This window comes from Cuculus canorus, chromosome 16 (assembly GCF_017976375.1).
Source record: "Cuculus canorus isolate bCucCan1 chromosome 16, bCucCan1.pri, whole genome shotgun sequence".
Classification (NCBI taxonomy): domain Eukaryota; kingdom Metazoa; phylum Chordata; class Aves; order Cuculiformes; family Cuculidae; genus Cuculus; species Cuculus canorus.
Genome location: NC_071416.1, coordinates 13,986,736 through 14,010,362, shown reverse-complemented (window position 1 = coordinate 14,010,362; position 23,627 = coordinate 13,986,736). Strand labels below are relative to the sequence as shown.

Here is a 23,627-nt window from a genome sequence, read left to right as displayed (position 1 = left end):
AAGGGCTTTGCTTCACAAGATAAATAAAAATCAATTTTTGTTTGTTAACGAACTTGTTAAATGTTGCAAGGCAACAAATCCTGGGATACGCTTGAGGATAGTGTTTACAAGACATACAGTGGTAGTCTTTTAAAAACAATTAAAATATTTTCCATGAACTGCGAATCCTCAGACAGTTGTCCTGCGCAGATAATTACAGTGTTAATTTTTTTATTAGTTTTTGCTTGACAGATTTTTTTTCTCTCTCTCTCTCTTTCTTTCCTTTGATAAAATAAGCAATTTCCAGGTATTTTAGGAGATGGCTCAGGGGAAGGGTGGGTTGTCTGTAGGATGGGTAGCAAACCGAGTAAAATCATTGTGGCTGCTTCACCAGTTCAGTAACAGAATAAGCAGAGGCAGAAGCCATGCTTACCTGTAACGGTTTAGGGGCTGAAAACAATGGTGGTGACCATCTGTTTCCTATTAAATGATGATTCCCATCTCTGAAACCACCACCTCATTAGGCCACTATCCTTGGCCCCCCACAGGAAAGAGTTCAGAATATTATGACAATGAATTATGAAATTTGGGGCAGCCATTTGGCCAACGTAAGTCAACGTTCTCTCTATAGACTCATATATTCCTCCTTTACTTTACCAGTCTTTTTTCTCCTTCTCCTATTCCTTGTGATGTAAAATAGAGTAACAAGTAAGGAGGTAAAGATAAAGAATTGTCATCGTTAAAATCACTCTGAGCACCATCACCACTATATATTTGTGTCAGCAGTGCACACAGCAGTTCTAGCACACACCAACACTTAATTTTGTTGGGTACCACTACTGCACTAACAGATAATTCCAATGTTTTCATCTCAGGCAGATTTGGCATCTAAGTTTTCCCTTTAAATGCCAATTAAATAATTAACTCCTTATCAGCAAATTAAAATCTTAAAGTACTTATCAGAAATTTTAACAAAATCCAGAACCCAGATGTCTATGGGAGTGCAGTTCGTACTTCACCCATTCCGTGGATGTAGAAGTGTTTTGCTGCAAATCCAGTAATCCTTCATGTATCACATCACATTCTGCAGGTCTTCCAGAGCAGGTCTCTGCTGGTCTCTTGTACAAATTGCTTTGTATTACTCTGCTCAGAAGGTATGTTATCTATATAATAAGTGGCAACATAGAGAGCATATTTTCCATGTTAATTCCCTTGAATAAGGTATTAATAGGTGGATTTTTCAAGTATAAAAATGATAGACAACAATATATGCAGCAGCCAAATAGGCAAAATAAATTAACGTAAAATAAATAGGGTCTTTCTATGATGCTAAACTACTTAGCTGCAATTTAGTTTTATGCCTACAGTTCTAAACCTGTCAGTGTAGGGAAAAGGTAATTTTATTCTGGAGGGGTTACTGTAAAACGTAATTTTAGTTCTTTATTTTGTATGCAAAGCAATCTAGGACAAAGTTTCCATTCAGCTGAGTTCAAGCCCAAGTAGTGCTTGATTGATTTAGCTTGAAATCTCAAACAAACCCAGCAGAATAATGACAGCTTGCCTACAGTTGAAAATACCATGGATTAAAGTGGGTGTGAATTTAAAATGCTGTTTATACAGGGCCACATTTGAGGGTTCTTAGCGCAGAATGTATGCACCTTTTTGAGCTCCTCTGCTAAATGCAATCTATTTTGAAAATTAAGCTCATCAACCATGAGGGGCTGATCTTCTGGAATAAAAATTTCTGTATGTGGAGTGAACCGTCCCGTTTCATGAGGGATGATTTTGCTCATTAAGGAGCAAAAAGCTCCTTAAAATTGAGCCACAGCAGAAGTCTGGACGCAAACTTTTCCATGCTTTTTGAGAGTCTTGTGTCTCAACCGAAACTGTGCAGCTGGCTCAGCAGTGGGATGACACGAACTCCAAGACGCAATCACCCCTGAACACACAGGCAAGCTGCATTCAGCTGAAAAACTAGTGCTAATGTCACAACTTGAGTTCCTCAAATTTCAGCTTAGAGTCTAATTACACTAGCTACGGGGAATGTTTAATAGAATGTAGAAGTCAAAAAAGCTTAGACCTTAAAATGAAAAGATCACACAAAATCTTGCAACACTGAATTATTTAATTAATTGAGTTTCGAGTTGCACCTAGGCTGTCTTCCTCTGATAATGTTATAATTTCAATGTATTTTGATGGTAAAGTTTGTACTACTAGGTCTTTTTTTTTCTTTCCACAGCATCAGGATGGCATCATTTGCTCTTCTTAAAAGCATGCATTTTTTAAAATATCTGATGTATAGAAAAAAAACTGCTTAGGAAACATCATTTAAGATTATCATTAGTTTTGTTTGCTCGTTCTGGTAGAATCTCAGATCAGTTACATTCAAGGTATATTTGAAGAAATGCATCCATTTTCATACCATGTCTTAAGCTGGTTTCACATTTTCAGTCCTAGCAAACTGTGGCAAAATCCTAAGGCCAAACATTATCCTGAACTCACATTCCCTTTGTTCTTTGTATGAACACATACAGAATAAAGACATATCTACTTCTGTACTTGCACAATGCAGAGCATAACAATTCCCATTTATGATTGGAACCTGCTGGGTACTACCATAACATTAGCTGTTATTTATAGCAATCTGTCTATGACATTATAAAAACTTACCTTCCTTTTATCATCAAGAGACACTGCTTCCAGCTCATAATCTTGCCGCCCATGAAACACAATGCTGAAGCGCCTCCTTTCAGTATCTTCACAGGCTTTGACTTGTGAGAAAGGGAACTGTTTCTTAATAATTCCTTTTTCAATGTTAAAAATGGTCTTTGTGTTGAAATCAATCTAGAACAGAAAGTTCTTCATTACTTGACTCCATCGCTTCTCTTCATTGGAAGGGAAAGACAGCATCCCAAATATTACCATGCAAGGGCATTTAGATAAAGGACCAGCTTAGAATATGCATCTATCTTGCCGATAAACAGAATAAAAAATTACAGTCTATCATCAAGATACTGTATTATATTTGTTTTGGTTACAAAACAAACAGATACTCATTGTAACTGTGCTTCCCTGTCTCTTCAGATGAATATGCATCCATTTATCACTCTGAAATATTATTTCTTTTTAAATTCTCCTTGTCTTCTCCAACCCAGTGCAAAAAAAACTTCCCATTCAGCAATCGTAGGAGCACAAACCAGTGGCATGACTATCTCAGCAGAGATTCAATTGCCAACCGATTCAGTCGATGCCCCAGTACTAAAATGAAGAGAAGGTGGTCATTTTTATGACAGCACTTCCATGTCACGAAAAGACAATACTGACAAGACTATTGAGAGGTTACTTTCTGATATAAATATTACTGCGTTTTGGTTTAGATCTTATCTAACACAGATTTTTTTTGTGTATATGTATATATACGCTTATATGTGTATATATAACTGAAGGGAGAGATGATAAGAGCCAATAAAGTTATTTTATTGCTGTTTCACAGCTACAACAGTTAAGTACGATTATTCTTCTTCCACTGCACAAACTATGTTTACAGCATTAAAAACTGGCATAGACAGATTCCAGTATCTCTTCTGTGTGTCAATCCCTGCTGAGCAGAAACAGTTTTTTTGATAAATAAGATGTAAATATTATCTGACTGCCCAGCTTCAATGAACGCAGCTCACAGAGAAGACAAACTCAGAAGAGCCTTAGATCTTGACTGAGTTAGATATTTACCTTTGATCAGAAATTATTCTTGGCACCTTTCCTTCCTACATTGCAGCCTATGCCAACCACAGGCTAGAACTGCGTCCTTTCCCTCTGTTCCGTAGATAGCAGGAACTCTCCAAAGCAGAACCATTGTCGCTATTATCTCTGATTTTTGAAGGCTACTGGTAACTAAATAACTGAAATTAAACTACAGCAGATTCCCAGACTGATCGCTTCCACATCTAATATAGACTTCTCCATTTTTCCATCAGCTTTATGCCTAAACAAATAAATCCTTAATTCAAAAAATTGCAGATATTGAGGGAAATAAGGAGATTATACATTCTACAATTGAGATGTAGTAAACAAAAAAAACACTCTCTAGCATCTATGACTCTGACTTGCACGTTATCAAATTTGGTCCAAACTGCAGGAAAAATACAGTGAAATTCAGGTTCTTGAAAACAACATGAAACCATTGTCACTGACTTTATGAAATCGGGAAATCACCATGAGGTGTCGTTGACAGCAGTTTTCTTTAATAGTGTTCAAATATTGTCCCATTATAACGCAGCACATCAATAAAGCCTTAAGGGTTCATAATGCCAAAACCAGAATTCACAGGACAGAGTAAGCAGAGATGAAATGCAGGGCCTGCCAAAGGAACCTCCTTTGTGTCCCCAGGAACGTTGCTTCCCAAGGTTTTAGAGATTGCAGTTAAAGTGATGTCCTGTCAAAAGGGACAGATATTTAAGTATGTCTACATAACTTGTATGCATTTACTATTGCTAACCAGTGAAAACAACTGCCAGGCAGAGCCCAGTATAATCAATCATCTTTGTGACGAATAGTGTTTTTTAGAGGTGAAACAGCCTCTTAGATAATCAAGGCCATTCTATAGTGCTGCCAGGGGCTCAGCAGAATACCGTCGATGTAAAAGGTAGAAAGTTGGTCAATATCTGGTACCTCTCCAGTAGGTCATGGAACCTCACAACCTATTAAGGTATCCCGTAATAATTACCGAGCAACATAAGCAACCTATATATATTAAATATTTCTTTTATTTATATTATATTTATATTTAAATATTTCTTCAAACGTGAGAATTGTTAAAGTTACCTGTAAAATGCGTTTCTGCCACCTGTAGTGTTTGTATTTGTAGATACTGAAGTTAAACTGTGAGCCAGTTAGCAAATCATGTGAATCCTGAAAAACAGAACAAAAACCAGCAATACGGCCACACTGTTATTTATTGTCCGCTCAAATCCAATTGCGTTATCTGATGAAATCTCTCTCAGTGAACAGTGTTCAAACAGCGCTGCAGGCTTTGCAGAAGAACTCCAGCTCAGAGAAACATGGAAGCCTGAGCTTCACAAGCACAAAATATCTGCAATTCCTGCTGAACTAGTGAAGGAATCATGGGTTAGGATGGAAGGCAAGAGAGCAGAAAGCAGGAAGATAGGGAGGGAAATAGCAGAGTCCGTGGAATTGTACTAAACGTGTTTCAACACGCAAGTACAATTGATCTATTAAGCAGATTACATTGCAAACAAGAACCACATCTGACTTTAAAGAGAAGTATGTGCAGACCCTTGAATGCTGTATAGCAAAATGGAAGATCTTTGTTCCTTCTCATTATAAGAGGGTACACAATTTGTTTTCTGATCCACTGCAGCAGCTATACTGCGTGCATGGAAAATGACCCATTTTATAATCTTCAGGAAAACACAGAGAAGGAAAGGTCATGATTCAGTTGTATTAAACATGGATTAGTTCTAATAATTACCTATCATAAAAACTTTAATGCAGCAGAAGTAGGAAAGGAACCCTTTCTCTTCTCTCTCCGAGAACATATTTCCATGTAGCCCTACAATGCTGATTTTAATATTTTTGTTGACAGCAGCCCTTCTGCAAAACTTGTGCTGCTTTTTTATCAGTATTTATTTTTGCTTCTCCTTCTTCCCAGCCAACAAGTTAATAAGCAGTTCAGAAAGTTATTTTTTAAACTTTCCAAAAGACCAGGTTTATCTCAAAATCGCTATCAGCTCTTGCAGCGCAAAAAAATTCAGATTGTGTCATCAGCACATCATAAGATGTCACTGTTTCCTGGGGATGGTCCCATAGGGAGACTGGTTCAAAAATCCAGAGCAGAAGGGGAAATAGATAGTGAAAATACCTCCAAAGAATTCTCTGCTGGCAGTTCTACATCGATGGTGGACAGAGATTGCAATGAGGGAGATACTGGACAGGAATTGCCAAGAGGATTATAAAAGGCTGATGTACCAATATACGCAATTAACGTACTCCTTATTCTCAAACCATTTCCACTTACCATTATCAACCCCTACTTTTCTCAGGAAAGAATCTCCACACTTTGTATAAAATGGAAAGATGCTAGTGATTCACTTCTGACTGTCAGTGAAGAGATGAAGGCTTTAACAGCAGAAAAATGAAATTTCTTTGTCTCAATCTGACCCTGAAGAAATCTCTGAGCTAGACCCCTTGATTTATGCCCCGCAAAACTATGTTGTTGTAGGATACAAAACCAGTTTTAAGCCACCCTTGCACTGCTTTTACTTTTGCTGATGGAAGATCAGAGCCGCCCATAGGCAATGTTAGAACTGCAGGCACACTGGCCAAGGCTTTGCACTTTGTAGACAGCCGTCCTTGTGGTCACGCATAACGCCGAGTTGTCAGACCCTCTTATGGTGACCGTTCATGCCCCAAGGATAACCCAACGCTAGGAGACCTCTCAGAGATTAGATCCATCATTTTCCTGAGGTGTGTTATGATATCAGCCCAAAGACTTTGCCCTACATTTATTATTACAGTACTTGATATTGTGTTAGAATAACAAAACTCATATGGATACATCTGATCTGGATTTAAACTACTTAATCCAGGTAACGACAACAGTGTAGCTGCAGCATCTTCATGGGATATCCATTACACAGGAGACAGCATCAGCCATTAGTAACTGATATATCTGTCTATGGAGTGCACATACATTTGCACAAGTTGGGGCTGCATCTTTGAAAGCAGCGCAGCCACGGTCCTAAAACTCAGCCAGGCTTTCCAGAACATGCTCTTATATTTGAACGTCTTGCAAAATAGATCAAAGGAGTGATGTTACCTTTTCAGCGTACACCTCTTTCTGTGCCAAATGCAGAGCTCCTTCAATGCTCACTTCTTTATTTTTCACCATGTTCATAATTTTGAGGATTTTTTCCTGGCTTAACTGGAAAATAAAAAAGTCAATCAAATATTTTTTAGAGACTGTTTTTTCATCTGGCTATTGAGGATACAGTGTGCTTGTGACAGTTACGGTTATGGCATCTGCCATAAAATTACAATTTCATTCATATTTTACATTCTATTGACAACGTGCCCAGCAAATATAATCTCCCTTTGAAACCTGATGAGGGCGCACCAGATATCAAATATACAGGGGCTTTTACAATTTTAAAAGACAGGGTGGCAATATCTCAAGATAGAACTGCCAGGAGGAAATCTTTTTTAGTTAGAAAATCTGGTAAGAAGCGAAAACATCAATTTTGCATGCTTGCCTGTGTCTTACCCTTAGTGTAGAGCGCTGCATACAGACAACATGAAAAGCAAAATCAGGACCATGCAAAATTTTCAGGGTGAAGGGGGAAAAGTGGTGTTGGTACCAGCAGGTACAGCTGTCACAAGCACTTCTCTAAACAAGTTAACAAGGCAACAGTACACTTCCCTTTTCTTTTACCGAAAAAGGAGGTTGCACTGTCAAATTTATATCACTTTTTAGGCTTACGCACAAATTTATGTCACTTTTAAGTGAACCAGGTGGGGTTTGCAATGCCAGAAATCAAGCAAAGAAAAAAGGCAACTGGAGCAACCAGGGACCCAGAACTACAGCGGCTTACACTGTTGGTAAAACTCTTTCACAGACTTTGTAGAAGGAATAAACATCCTCCTCGGAGACAAACCAAAGGGTTCCCGTGTGATATCCATTCCTCAACAGCAGCAGAACTGGAAATTTGGAAGGAGTGTGTAGGTTTTACCAGGAGAGTTGAGGTATATGTGTTATTTTTATCCAGTAGCATAGGTATTCAATTATCTACAACAGACATTTCCCATCCTCCTGGAGAAAGACCTCATCACCAGGATGTAAGGTACTACAATACAATATTTCTTTCAAATCTTTCAAAAGCATTTTAAAACTCTTCCACACGGACAACCAGATGAAGAGCCCTCCCCAGGAATGTTTCCCAGGCTGCGCAGGAGTAAGGGGAAGGGGTAGGAGTGAAGTTTGGGGGAACAGAAAGGGGACCTCCCTTGAATCCCTCTTGCTGGAGCTGCTTTGGGGACTCATGCATTCAGAGCACGGCAGCTCAAAACATCTCAGCATTACAAGCAAACCTGAACTTGGCTACTCCAAGGATGAGGCACCAAGATCTGGAGTGGGTTTTACTGTTCACACCGTAGGAAAAAGAAGGTAATCCCTAGAGAGCCAGTTTTGCTGCCTGGGAGGGCAGGTGTAGGTAGCAATTGGGGCTCCGGAGAGCTGCCAGCTTTGGTGCCCAGCACTCGTGATTGCTGCCCCCAGCAGCAGCCACCAAGGTGCTTCCCACAGCTTTGTGGCAAGCAGAGAAGGCAGCAGGGCTGCAACTGCTTCGCCACCCGCAGCACCTTCCTGTCCCAATCAGTCACTTGTTTTACCTATGCCTACAGCTTCTCACAGATACAGCAGCCTCTGTACTAAAAATTCCAGCAACACAGCCTTGCACCAGAATCCTCTCCACCCCTCCAAGCTCCACAGTCACCTGGCACAAGACTGACGGGCAATGTAAAAATAACCAGTTACATCACTGAGGTCCGGGACCAGTGAATCCACAGGTTATTTTCTTTAACACTACAGCAAACACGCTTCAGCTTACTGAATTTCTAACATCTCAACCAGTTTCTGATCAACAGACACACTGTATGTTTTTACAGCCTACAAATAAAACTGGGAGTAAAAGAAGAAGAAATATTTTGTTTTTAAAACCCTGGGATTTTCGATGCTAATATAAGAGTAACTTATGGCATAGCTCCCAGCTGCAAACAGTAATGGGAACAGCGAGGGAAGAATGAAAGCAGTCTGATAATTCATTCACACTTGCTGAGGCACAGAAGGTTCCTACAATGACCTCTATGTTCTGTATTTGAATTTTAAATGGCCATATATTTACACCACACATACGCTATATACGATTAGATCTTAACAAGATAATTCCCCACTGAACAGGCTCTGTGTAAGCAAACAAGAATATGGATATATTTGGATTGAAAAAATATGGTTTCCTTAAGGCTAAGCTGTGCCAGCTTAAAAGTACAAGATCCTATTTATACAGGATAGCAATTCTTAATAGGATGCTGGGTAGTCTTTTGCAACTGTTAGAACCTTTTGTACAGAGAAGGTTTCAATGATTTTGCAGCAGAATGGCAATAATAACATAAGGGTAACATCATAGCCTTGTGTCAAAGGCACAGTCTGATTAACATAAACAAGAAAAGTATTTCCTTCATTGCAGTACACGGGTAATTCAATGAGCAAAGGCAGTTGTCATTTCAATCTCATGGTGTTGTCCAGTTACAAGATGCATCATGCACAACTGAAGGGATACTTCCTAAGAGCAGCCAAGAAAACAAGAGTTTCAACTTCAAAAATATGAGGCTTTGAGTATATTTTTTTCCTAGGATATAGGCAATTGGGTCACCATCCCTGTTCAGGCCAAACATTCTATCTAGGACCGAGAAACCTTGTGACAACAGCTCTACCAAAACCAAGACATTTTCTTGTAATTCACTGTGTTTCTCTTTTGCATTGCTGAAAATTTTCAAAGCATTTTTGTTTCCTTTGAATTTTTGCAAAAAAAAAAAAAAAAAGCACAAGGGAACGCATAAAATGCTCTATAAAGTATTCAATTCTTGATTCTGCTTACTTTCACCAAAGTGTATTTTAGACTAGAATCAAATTCTGCCCAACGCGTGAAAACAACAGGGAACATCTCTTAACTTGCTTAATAATACATAAAGAAACAAGCTTGCCAAAGAGAAGCAAAACATTTTGTATATTACAAATTAAGGAAGGTTAGTTAGTAAGTTAAACTACTAACAGTTAATGTGTTCCCCAGAGAGCACGCAAGAGACAGTGCTCGATAGAGGTTATTTTTAACAACACCCTGTTGTTTTAACGTCTCTGTTAGCTCTCTTCCTCTCTACACATCTGTAAGCAGGCAGGGAAACATTTCAAAAGACAAGAGAGGCAAAAAAGGCACTTTCAGCTTATGAGAACTGTCAAAATTATTTGTCAGAAGTCTGTCTATCTCGCTTCGTTTTTTGACAGCCACACGTTAGCATGGTATTTTTACTTGCAAGCAAGACTCGAGTAACAGATCTTGACCTTTATCTTACTGTGTCTGTGGGGCTTTTCTCTCAGCACATCACAATTTTTGCAATGCTCATTCTCGTGTTTGTTTTGGTTATGTTTTTTTCTTAAAAAGAAACAATTTTTGTCATATTATCCACCAAAATGCCACTAAGTCAGTTCATGTTATATTGCCTAATATAACGTGACTGGTGCAATCAAACAGAATGTTATTATGCAAGGTTGGATAATGTAACTTAGAAAAAATTAAATTATTCTACTATAAAGCATGCACATTAAGGAAATACATGAGATTGTGTTAATAATGTGTTCATTTACCTGCCAGGCTAAAGCAGCTTGTTTAATACAGATAAAACTTTCATCATCCAACCAAAATTCAGTAAAACCATATAAGGGATTTGAAAGAAAAATTGAAGCTCACAATTGAAGGAAGAAGGTGGGACTGCAGGCATTCTCTGTGTGTCCATTACTCTGCAGGGTGAGGTTTTCATATTTTTGGCCTAGATGTGGTATGAAGTGCGTTTAGTGGCAAGATATGAGATTTCTGGCTTATTCTTGGGCAGCTACCAACCCAAAATGCTACCTGATCCCATCCAGGGCTTCCTGGCACTCTCTGTTTACCCAGTGCATTCTCACCACAGGCCATAAGAGGCACGGAAGCTTTTGCAAGCAGTACCCACACTTTGGAAATATTACTGTAAACTACTCCAGAAAGGTCCCCTGTCCTTCTGAGCAGCAACCAAGAAAGAGGGGTTAAAGCCACGTCATGTGAGTCCTTTACAGCTGATTGAGCAAAGCAGCACGCACAGAACATGAGTAACCATTCAAGGATAAGACAGGCTGATATCTTCCTGTGTCTCTTCTTTCTCTCTCTCATCCTCTGATACACACTGGTTCTTATTCCCCAACTGATCACAGGATTGCTGCGACTCCTGTGCAGTCCATGGAGATATCTGGGCTTCTCTAGGTGGCAATTCACCACGTGTAAGACCTGTCTCATTAGCTGACAAATCTTCCTCTCCACTACCTACAGAGGAATTTGAGCTACATTGCTTTTGCTCAGCTTATTGTTATTCTGTGGAATTCCAACCTGAATCATAATAATATGACAGCAAGGTAATGCAAAAAGACTCCTGGAACGTGTGCACATACACCCATGGAGATGCAGACCAAGAAATCTGGCTGTCAGTCAGCTATAAATATGATCTCAAGTATTATAAACACGGGCACAATTCAGCGAGATGTTATTTCAGGTTTACTTGGGTGAAGATGATAGCTAATACGCACTATCATTTCCTGTAACAACAAAACCAAGTCATGCAGAAATCCTACCCCCTGTACAAACGAGGAGAAATTTTTATTCAAGTCTAGTCAAGCTTTTCATTGTTAAGCATTCCTTACACTTGTCCTTATTAAACATTAACAGAGTTAAACATTCTCATCTGCTTGCTGCAAGGAATAAGAGACAAACCAGCTCCCGGGACCCAGAAGAGAAGATTGGACCGAGAGGGCTTCTTCCTCACCCTCTGCAGTCCACAGCAGCATCTCCCTTTTAACACTGCTAGGATCCATGCTCCAAGGGACACAGGGACTCAGTCCAAGAGGGAAGAGTCAACTACTGGGTACATATTGCTTTACAGAGGTCTGATGAATTTCTGTGCATAAATGTGACTGAATGCTAGTGTTGCCCACAAGACAAAAATATGCTATTTTAACATACGCGCCTGACATTTTTTACCTGACACTGAGTCATATTTTCATTCAATTTGGAGTCCAGAGTTCTTAATGATAGAAGATTTTGTTTCCTATCCAGAACAGTAGGATAAAGCGACTTTGAGGTAAAGCCTTCTGGGGATTTTCTGTTGATTCAATGCCTTCCAGCTACAGCGCACGGTACTTTCTGCAAAGCAAGTACTGTGTAGAAGCTTAAAAATAAGTGCCATGATATAATGTGGTGATTGACCTGTGATGAAATCTCAAGTAGCAACTTCCTTTTCCAAACTGTGCTTTTAAACAAAAGAGTTTGGGGCTTTTTTCCTTTTCTTTTTTTCCCCCTTTTTCTTTAAATCAATTGCACTGGCTTAGTTTATTATGGATATTTATATTTCTCCCAATGTGATGCTGAACTGCCCTTTGCCTGCATGTTGAACACATCATTTAAGCGATTTTTAAAGACAGAGGACACAATTCGGGTTGCCTTAAAAGTTCCAGTCTGTTGTTATCAACTTTCATCTCCTAATGCATTCACTATTACCAGAAGTGAACTTGGCCCAAAGGATACTGAATGCTCCCATAGCTTTACAAGGGAGTGGCTGTCTTCTACTATTGGGGCATCTAAAAAACCTCCACTTGTAATTTACATGAAATATCAATACCGATGACTGATGTGATATTTTTATGTGGCAAGTCCATCTTTTGTAGCCAGCCACGGAGATAGACTAATATTATTTGTCAAAGAGAGTTGCTATTCATCAAATAAATTATCCACTTGTAATAATGTTTTGCATTATTTGTTCAGATCTATATCTGGCTGAATAATATCTGCCAAAATTTATTCAAAGAAGGTGGCATTCATCAAAAAACAGCTTGATTTCCTTGAAAACATTGGAAATTGTGCCACTTTCAGTAGCAGCCAGAGAAGCCCAAAAATACGTTATTATAATTTATTTTTTATTGGTATAAAGGTATATAGTTATTAAGAACAACAACAAAAAAGTCTCAAAGAGCTGGTCTCGAAAATATTTAGGAGCCTATAATATAAACTGGTGCCTACTGACGTGTATATAGTAGAGCGTACAACACAAACTATTCTGCCTGCTTCCAGTTTTGAAAACATTTCCGTATTGAGGATTCTCAATACCTAAACATTTCTTAAAGTCCCCTCTGAAAAACTGGCAGTTTATAGGTGTTGCGTGAAGCAATTACTTAGAGTTTCCCTCAATCACCACTTAACAGACCAGCGTGTTCTCAGCAGGACCCTCCTGCTCCAACAGCACTTGGAACTTGTCAGGAAATGACACTTGCAAAGTAATTACCAGGGTTTCACCGTGAAAACTCAATGGATAAATTGAGTAGTGTCGCACAGGAGTCTGACTTCATTTTGTACTGTTCCGTGTTTTCATTAATGACCTGGTGATGGACTAGTGATTTTGTTTATTAAATCTGCAGACTTTGCCGTGAAGGTAGAAAGAACTGCAAGTGGGTTACTAGGGGGATTCAAATTCAAAACAAGCTTGACAAAGGAGAGAAGTAATTATACAAAATTCAACAATTGGGAAAAAAAAGAATCTTGAAAAAGTTCAGCAGGAATTACCAGCTCCACAAGGACTGGCCGAGGAACATATTCTCTGCAGAAAAAGTCCCAGAAGTTACAGCAGCTACAGTCAAACTGACACAGGCTAACAATATCATGCTGTTGCAATAAAAACAAATGCCCCACTGGGAGGTTATGGATAGCAGCAGAGTCTGCAAAACACGAGTAATCTTTCCGGTACTCACCACCAGTAAAGACTTCTGCTAGGATAGCATGTGAAGTTTCCCACATCTCCAGAAAGAATTGGATGTGTTGGAGGAGTCCAGATGAAGAGAACGGGAATAATCAGAGCTTTCGAAAAATGATATTTACAAGGAAAGAGAGAGAGGACTGGGATTTCACAGTCTAGAGAAGGCTGTGGGAGTTGGTGTCTTCAAGTACAGCTGCTTCAAAAAGGAAAGGAACAGTCGCTCCCTGTGTTGTAGGATAAGGAGAAATATAATTTAAAGTTCACAGAATCAGAGAATCACCAGGTTGGAAAGGACCCACTGGATCATCGAGTCCAACCATAAGGGATTCAGCTTGTAAGTTTGGAAAACAGTAAGGCTAACACTAACCACTGAGCTGTCTAAGGAGGATTATGGAATCTCCCAATACTGACCATCTTCAAGAAGAATTAAACAAAAAGCTTTATGGACATCGTGAGATGCAAAAGCCTTGGATGGTGCTTTGTCAGATGCTATGTTTGTGCCATACATAACCTCCTTCTTATTTGACCCATATTTTGCACACTTGTTTTACATCTTCATTAAGTCCAAGCCTGAGTGGAAATAACAGATAGTTTCACTGCTTTTCAAAGCATCACTTTCAGGGAAAATGGCAGTCAGAGATTTATAAGATTTTAGAAAACTACAGTGAATGGGTAGGGATAATATATATGGAAAGCTTCACGTTACAATGATATTACAAAGGCTGGAGGCAGGCACCACAATGAAAAAGCAGGAGTTCCCTATGAGAACTAATTTCCAGCTTGTACCAATGGTTTGTGTAATGAATGGCCAAAATGTTCAGGTTTCTTTTTTTGTGTGTCATTATTAAATGAGGTTTACACCCTCTTCCACTGTCACTTTGTTTTGCTACAAATGCTGGCCTCCACAAAGGCAAACCACATTAAAAATGTACAATTACATTATAAAATACAATAAAGTGAATTCTTCAAAAAATATACGATTTTTATGTGGCAAGAGAAATTTCTCGCTGAGCATTGCCGTCAGTCAAAACTAATTAAGTGAGTGCAATTTGATTTACCTAAATAGAGGTAGTTTGTCTTTGAAGTAGCTGCTATAGGAAAATTTTCATAAGCACTCAGGGAGAGTTTTACACTGGACACATTTAGTACAAGAGTAAAACACCCATGGATTTCAGTGCCCTGAAACACGCAGTATATGTCCTGAATGTACGGAACGATACTTAATTTCAAAACAATACTTAAGTCTGAATTTACCTAGTAATTTCTTGGTGTACTGAGGTATAACTTAAATGGTGTACTACAAAATGGACTGAAATAGAATAAAGAAGGTGATTCATATGGAAGTATTTTAGTTTGTTACTAAAATAATAATGTTCTACATCTTTAGTTACAGTGATTTAAATGGTCCACAGTGATAAGAACTATTGAAGATTATCAGATTTGCTTATTAACAAGATAGTCCAATTAACCTCGCAAAGAAACAAAAGATTACAAGACTACTTATCAGTGACATCTATTTTGGAGAAAAGTATGCATCTTTCTGTTCACAGGCTTACGATCTCATCTTGTGCCCTAATGTCTTGCAAAAGACTTACATATCAAACAAGAATTGGGCTGCTACGGTTATTAAATGCTGAACAAGACTCATTTCATTATACTTGAGGTTTATTAGATAATATTAGTTAATACCTGCTAAGTAAAAAGTATGATGCACAATTTAGAGAACGCAACACTGATTTCATGCGTGTTTAACTGAGAATCCAGGGTCTCCATGAATTTTACATTAATTAGCTGGAACATTTGACATACAAACTCTTCATTATGTTCTAATCAAAACAAGGTCTGAGAGTTAAGGAAAAACCTCAACGAGCACCCATCTGCTGATATATCATTCCTAACCTTCCTTCTTTTCCCCTCCAGGAATGTAGTTATTAATAAATCATCCTAGCAAGATATTTAGGTTAAAAAGTTCTATTCCTAAATTCTCTCTTCCTAAATTCTGACAGATTTGGCAGAATATAATCTTTCTTGCTATGTTCTTAATATTTCCCCACAAAAGTACACTATATTTTCAGAACAGGGATCCATTAGTTGGACATCTATCTTTGCTGGGTCTTTAAGACCTTTCTTAAACTCAGGAAATAATTTCCCTTCAGAAAGAGGCTTGGTGATATTCATTGTGCTCTCAGTTTCAGGAACTTCCTCCATATTGAGGGTGAAACAAGAGAGATGGAGCTCCAAATGACAGGAATTTTAACTGAGGGATTTCACCTTTGTTTAGGGGATGAGGAAGAAATACCTCAGGATGTACTTCATCCCTGTCCCACAATCATTTCTTATCTTTGTTGTTCTATATGCTGCTTCATATTATGCTACTTATTCTTATTATGCTACTTATTATTCTTATCTTTGTTGTTCTATATGCTACTTCCTGCTAAGTATCAAGCTTATGAAAAGTCAGCACAGCCTCCCTGGCTCTTTTGGTCTTGTCTTATACATTCTCAAGCTTTGAGGTGTTTTTTAGATGAATCAAGTAAAGGTGAGCTCCAATTCCCACACAAACGGTTTCCGTATTGATGTTTTAGTCTGCCTACAAGTAATTCTGGCTTTAAATTCTGGCGTCAAGATAATATGCGCTTACAACCTACAAACACCCCAGTTGCTGATCCGAGGAAGCTGAACTGTCTCATACGTCTTCTGCTCTGGCTGACGTTTTATGTTAACTGCAAGGAGCAGAGCGTTCTGCATCCACGTTTGCGCTGGACTGACCACTCTATATGTATAGTCAAGTCATTCAAAGCCCCAGCAGATCAGCAGAACATCAGATTTCTAATTTGTAGTCAAAAAAAGGTAACCCGTCTCAGAAGCTACAAAAGCTCCTCCTGATATTCATATTCATGAATATATATATATATAAGAAGACATGGAACCATTTGGCCTTATTTAAATTGAATTTATCCCTTGGTAAATATACAGTGAAAATCTGCCTTAAGCTATCTTGGAAAAGACAAGGGGAGAGGAGGGGGAGAAAAAAAAAAAAACGAGGCGAAAAATAAAAATTAATAACCTAAGAGAGGTGGCCTTTAATAAAAAGTCTAATGAAAATTGTATTGGAGAGCCATGGGGATAAAGCACTTTAAACACATTGATTAAAGTAAGGGAGGGTGAAAAAGCAAAAGGGCTGACAACAGTTCCACCTTGCGCTGTGATCTTATCACCTCTCAGAAGACTTCGATAAAAAGCCTCAGGAAGACATAGAGTCAAGTTTTTTAAAGGAGTTCACAAAAAGTTGAAGATACACATTTTTCTCAGGTGCAGTTTTGTTTTGCAAACATTTTGGTACAATCTGGGCTTTGCACATACGCTTTATTGCACGCCTCGGGGAGGGAAAGAAAGGGGAACGGGACACCATCTGGTTACAGTTCTCTGATTCTCACTCATACCAGTCCTTTCTGGCAGCAAACACTTGGTTTTTACCACATCTGCGCTGCCCCTGACCTCCCCAGTGGTACCTGAAGTAAGAAATAAGAGCAACGATTCATAAATTGCAACTCAGGCCATGCGTCAACACCAAGAAATAAACACAGAAAGCGTAGACAGCAAAGAAAGGTAAAATGCTTCCAGTCTGGATCTTTGCCTTTTCAGAACTGCTGTCTTCAACAGCTTCTCCAAATAGATCCCAGCAGCTCAGTACATCATTATACTGAACAGTGCCAGATGGGAGCTGCAATTTTATTATACTTCAGCTGCTATTACCTCAGGTGAAGCAGTTAATATCTGTCAAACTAAAAGACTTCATCTTTGGATCACCTGTTACAGTGCCCTCCACAAAAATCTTACAAGGCTAAGGAGACCGATGTTCTTTGGAGGTGACCAAAGGCAGCAAATTGTTCTGTGCTCTTTTTCCTCTTCAGCAAACCAAAAGCAGTAAATAGGTTTCACCCTGGTTTATGAAATTGCTCTGGCTTCGTCTAGAGCCTTGCCTAGAAAATCTGTTCTAGGCAAGATTTTGATCTAGCCTAGAACAAAATCTTGTACTCCTCGGGGGGAAATCACGCAAACAGGGTTGGATTCTGCCCAAAGCACGCGGTAATTTCTAGCCAAGCCTCCCGCAACAGCTGCCCAGGACGAACTCAGGCTACTCCACCACACCTTCTCAGCCTAAGCATAACACCATCATCCATTCTTCTAATTGCTCTTTACTCCAGGTCACACAGCAGGGAATCTCCGCCAATGCATGCTATCAGTTATCCCCACTTAGAGGGCAGTTTTCCATTGCTTAATTCTCCAGATAACAGACTTCCATACATGCAAATACTGAAACGAGCAGAATGCTACAACAACTATGTATCTGGCAGGTACTCAAACAAATTCAACAGCACTGCAAACTGATGTATATTCAATTCTGGCATATCAATCACTTCAAATTCCAGTATGATTACAAAAGACTGTATTTGCCTGTAATATAAACCACTTTTTTCCCACTCCTTATGGAAATTTTCAGAGCAGATTATATATAATATTAATAAATCCTCTCTAACGTGGTAATAGAAAGACTGATTTGCTCTTTGTCCCTTTCTTTCATTCAGGAAACCCTCACACGTTTCAACTTTCTTAAGAATAAAGCACAGAAAAAAATTGTTTTATACACGTCTTCTGCAAACACTCGCTAATATATTAGACCAGTCTGAGATCATATCACAGAATAATCAATTACATTAAGCAACCTACTGCAAATTCCTTGCCAATAAAATACAAAGCCATTTTCAGTTTCCGATATGCCATCTCTTCAGTTACACACAACAAATAGCACTTTCACACAAGCCGTAACAGTTTCTGCCTTTACCTGTGAAAAAGTGTCTTGAGTTCTTGTATTATCCATGTCTGTGAAAATTCTATTTGTTGCATCAGTATCCCATAGGGCTGCAAACTACAGTTTATTCATGAATCACACCTGCTTTCCCACAGCACAGTTCTCGTTCTTTCTCTCTGCTTCTCTCTCTCTTATGAAATCTTGCAGCCAATGGCTTTTATTAAGTGTTACTTCCTTTTATGCTGAGAACTGAAAGAAACAATAATAATGCTTTGCTTCCTTATGGCAGCTCTGTGAAAAGGTGAAAAAAAGTAAAAGCAGTTTGTTTACTTTTCCTGAACTGATATTTGTGTTCCAGTGACTTGCCAAAATCTCTGAGCCATAAATGCTGAAATTATGATTTATTACTGTAAATTGGATCTATCTGAACACCCAACATGTTGGTTACCAAAACAGGGTTCACACTAAAGGTAACAAAGTTTGCCTAAGGAATTACAAATACAATTCTTGGTTTTCACAGCAATATTTTTATGCACGGTAGCAATCCTCAACATACGCTTCAAACTGCAGCATGAATATGTGCATATTGAATGAAAGCACAAAGGCACCTGCAGGTTAATATACCAGATTCCTGTAAAGATAAACAGCATTTTAAAGTCTCCCTTTGCTCTCTGCATCTGAGGAGAGAGAGAGTAGTGATTAGAAGTGAAAGAATAGGACTTATTATTTTAATCAGTTCAAACGTAGAATTAACAGTAAGGCATTCCTGAAATCTCACCCTGGCTCTGACAAAAACCGCTCAGCAGCTACAGAAAAAACATAGCTCAGTCTCCTGACTCACATATGATGACTTCTGTTACGACACAAAAACATACGGTAATTCATTCAGAGGTTAAAAAGTTCTGAATAAACATGGCTGGAAGGTGGACTCCTCATATTTTGAAACTTCTCCTCCTCCAAACAGAGACAAAAGGAAAAAAATCAAAAAACATTAAGTACCTCCTCTAAATTTTTTAAGAAGTGACAGAAACGGAAACATTTTGTTTCAACGACAGACCTCCTTCCTCTACTGGCCTAGAAGCATCACAAGGAGAGGAAATTGAGAAGTACAGAAGATGTGTCAATGGACCACTCCTTGTGCCAGAGCAGAATGCAGAGCTCCCCAGCTTTCCATACCCATGCATATAAATCCCACCTGCTCTTTCAGCTGATGGAGTTATGGGCCTTTTGCTTAGAAGCTCAGCTGATTTATCCACCAGAGCTCAGAGCTCAGCCAAGAGACAGCGCTGCAAAAATAAGAGGCAAGTGCAAACTGCCCAAATTCAGGCTGGAAGCCAGAGACAAGCTGTGGAGAGTGACATGGTGCAGAGCTGGCCAACCCATTCACCTTGTAGACGGGTCTTCAACAAACGAGAAACAGATCTGAAACTTGTGCCTAAGAGCAGGCTCTGACAGCCATGCAGGATTCTCCAGCTTTGCAGTCAAGAGCCCTTAAGATCACGCTTGCTAAATGCTGTGGATGAGCCCAAGAGAGACCATAATAGCCAATGTATGTGAAGGGAAAGATGAGTAATAGGTTCTCCCAGGATCACTTATGGCAATAGAAATCAAAAGGAAGACAAATATACACTAATATAAACAGTTTCTAATCATTTGAACTGATTAAAATAATAAGTCCTATTCTTTCAACTAATGTTAATGTAACAGAGACTAAGTCCGGATCTTCTAAAGAAGTATTTAAGAAAAGACCATCTTTCTGTCAATGCTCTCATTTCTTGCTATTCTATATCTGGCACAACAGCATAGAAAATTTTCACTAAATTGGAAGAAGAAATGGCAGGAAGCGCGTTTCTTTGACAGCTATCTTAAATAATTTGGTTAAAATAAAATAGCAACTCATTCACTCAGAATCTAATTTCTAGTATTGGCCTATTCCCCCTTACAGTCCTCAGCCCTTGAGGAACTATGATTTTCTTTTTAAATTAAAGAATCCCAAGGAACTTTTTATAATGTGATTATAGCACCACAGAACATTTTAGAATGGGAAAATGACAGGTTTCTTTTTATAACGGTTCTGCAGAGATATTAGATGGTCTCTTCCCCTCCACTGCCTGCTGAACAGCACGTTCTGCAAGGTTACAAAGTCTGTGAGAAAGCAGTTAATCAGAACTGAGCTCAATTGCTACTTTTAGCGCAAACATTTTCAATTAATCTGAAGTCGTTAATTACACCTTCCTTTAATAAAGGCTCTGGTGTAATTTTCTTTTTTCTTTCTCAGTTAATCGATTCAAACATATGTCAGAACCACGTGCTGCAGCAAAGACATGGGAAAATTCGGCACTTTAACTCCTCTCCAGTGAAGATGAAAAAGAAAAAGAGGTTTGAACCAACACAGAAGAACAAGAACACTTTGTGTGTTGTCTGACTAATCCACAAGTAAATGTGCTGTACCGGCAATGTATATTTTATTTCAGAATAACATGAATGACTCTGACAATAAGGAAAAAAGCCTTTGTGAAAGATGACTTTGTAACCACTTTTTGCTCTTCTTTAGTGCTTGTCCTAGGTGTGTTCGCTGCCAGGCAGGGGAGAATTTTGCCTGGAGAAGCACCTTGCCCTGCCTCTCTGAAAGCACTGCGCTCACCATCCCCAAGCCTGGTCCCACCAGTGCATACCTGCTGGCCTTGCCTCATGCTTTTTAGGCTAAAAAGGCAGTTCAGGTGTCTCAGATTTACTAAAAGAGAGATTCTGAATGACTTTTTCCAAACTTATTTTGCTTCCATATCCAACAACCTCCTGGTCAACCTCCTGGTTTACGTCCTCTTGTTTCTCTTGCTCACAGTCCTGGGAGGGACTTCACACGCCCAAAATCAGAGATTTCCCTACCTGCTTCTTAAAATGTTAAATCCCCAGGATTAACACAATACAGACAACCCTTTGTGAACTTATTATTTTGTACTTTTTGTAAAAGTTTCGTCCTATGACAAGTATGTTTTCAACTAACCTGAAAGATTTAATACACAAAAGTCAAAAAAAGTCTGTGCATCTTTCTTTCATTTCATTAAAGAATTTTCTTAAACATTTTCATACGCAAGAAAAGGACATCCTTAAAGAAGACATTTCAGGTTAAAAATCATGAGAATTGGAAAGTGGAATTATTCTTTCTTTAAAAAAAAAAACCCACACATTAGCTCCATAGAAATGTTTTTGCCTCTCATTCAAGCATGAAAGTTTCAGCAGAGCTGGAACGCTCTCACAAAATATTTCAAAGTTGAAAAACAAAGCCTTTCAACCAGAAACTTGTTTCACCTCAAAATTACTGCCTAAACTTGTTTTATAAATGGGTTCTTTTTTCCTGTGGAACACTGCTGAAAAGAGAAGAAGCCACAGCTCCTAATGACTTCATTGTGTAATGTGGGGGTTTGACCTAGAATGACGGGAAGCATACCAAGGGTGTTAAATCAGCAGCAAGTGATGTGGGGAGACATGCTGAAGGTAAGTCAAGAAAAAATGGCATTATGGGGGGAAAAGATGAGTAACTGAAGAGATAACTGTTCATTTTTCTAATGGAAAGAGGAAGAAAAGGTTGGAAGGACCAGGAGGGGTAGAGTATCTACTCCAAAGGAAGTACATTGCAATTTTAAGGGTCATTACTTAGACTAGGTTAATGGGTACATCAAGGAACTGAGTGAAATACTGGATAAAACGCATCCTGACATTAAGTGTTGGCATGATAAAGGGCTTACATGTACTGTTCAGCGACTGAAGAAGAAAATGTGCCTTGAACTGCAAACACAAGTGGAAAAACGTTACCTTCAGCACAGCCCGGATCTCCACAGTGAGAAGAGACATCAGGCTGAGACATTCCCAGGTGCAAAGGAGACCAGCAGGAAAATAACCGACCTGTAGGATGATGGTCTTGTGCTTTACATCAAATGTTTGCAGTCACCATCTGTCCAAGCACTGGCGTTCAACTGTCTGTCTGTCCATCATCCCATGCACTCACTTCCCCTGCCACGGAAATTTCATGGTTTAGGGGCTCTCAATAATTTTATTTTAGTTGTTATTTTAAAGCTACCAGTTTGGCAGCTCTTAGGTACCGACACTTCCCATTTACTACATGAGCTGCCCGGCTGAGACGATCCTCTGTGCCTCTTTTGAAGTCAGAGATGGCAACAAGCAGAGCGAGGAACCACTGATCAGAGGAGGGATGAGGAGGAGTGGTCAGCCTGGTCCTTCTCACACCTGAAAGTGATAATTGTATTACATACACATTTATTTTTAAAGAGACAGAACAGTTGATGTTATATTGCAGGGATTGCTTAGGCTTTCAGGGTGAAGAGAGTCCCTTTGCTCTCCCCCAAATGACTGCAGAGAACAGCAGAAGGCTGCTGATGCATTTTTCAAGGTGTAACGTCCTGTAGCCACCAGACATCTTTACAGCTCAACAAAGAAAGTCAAGAAGGTTTCCTTATGCCTCACATTTGTGAATAGCTCATTCTTCCTCACTTTATTTTTGAAGTCCCAGTTAGACACTGGGGAAAGCCCTGATACAGATAAACGAGGCTTCCCAGTTCCCAGCTGCCTGCATGGGTGAGGTTCAGCCCTGCTCTGGAAAGAAGATGCTTTGCTGTTAAGAAATGAAGGTCATTTTATTTTTCTGTCTCTACCAGCATCTAAAATGAGTTGGTCTGGACTCGGAGCCTGTTTGGTAACCACTTGCTCCTGCCGTTATAGATTCTTGTAGTGGGACTACACTGCAGGGAGTGGGATTGATGTGTTATAGAAGCAAAGGAGGCAAGATATGACCAGGAAATCACACAGTGACTCCTCGTAAAACGCAGAGTAAAAGTCACTCTGAGAGCTGCCAGGACTCGTGACCTCCACATCACAACTTGCCTTTGAGGCTGCACCTCAAAAATAGCAGAGAGACAAACAGCAGGAGCGGTCAGTCACACATTGGACTGGATACAAGGAAATAAAGGTATTTACCAAAAAGGAAACAACAACTGGCAAGAAACAAAGGAAGTGCAGGAAGGGTTGGGGTTTTTTTTCCCCCAAGTCTTTCTGCCTGAATAAGCACAGGTGAACAAAACAAGATGAAATCAGCATTTCCCCTCAACATTCTTTGAATTCATTGAAGAAATTTATCTCAGTGAAGAGCCAAGATGTATCAAACTAGAAAAACTTCGCCACTCAAAAGAGAAAGTTATTAAGT

At 39.2% G+C, this 23,627-nt stretch overlaps 1 protein-coding gene across 6 annotated transcripts in view; it reads right to left on the bottom strand.

Moving 5' to 3' along the window:
• LOC104057393 (formin-F) overlaps positions 1–18,619 on the bottom strand; it is a 56,917-nt gene extending 38,298 nt beyond the window's left edge. For 5 of the 6 annotated variants that reach the window (XM_054081518.1, XM_054081519.1, XM_054081522.1 and 2 more), the window contains exons 1-5: positions 18,443–18,619; positions 6,815–6,919; positions 4,801–4,887; positions 2,650–2,823; positions 994–1,142 (exon numbers count right to left, since the gene is read on the bottom strand). In XM_054081518.1, coding sequence (XP_053937493.1) covers positions 994–1,142; positions 2,650–2,823; positions 4,801–4,887; positions 6,815–6,919; positions 18,443–18,478 — 551 coding nt within the window. In that variant the 5' untranslated portion in view covers positions 18,479–18,619. The remainder of the gene's footprint in view (positions 1–993; positions 1,143–2,649; positions 2,824–4,800; positions 4,888–6,814; positions 6,920–18,442) is intronic. The other variant, XM_054081523.1, reaches the window with a different exon arrangement.
• Between the last annotated feature and the right edge of the window lie 5,008 nt (positions 18,620–23,627).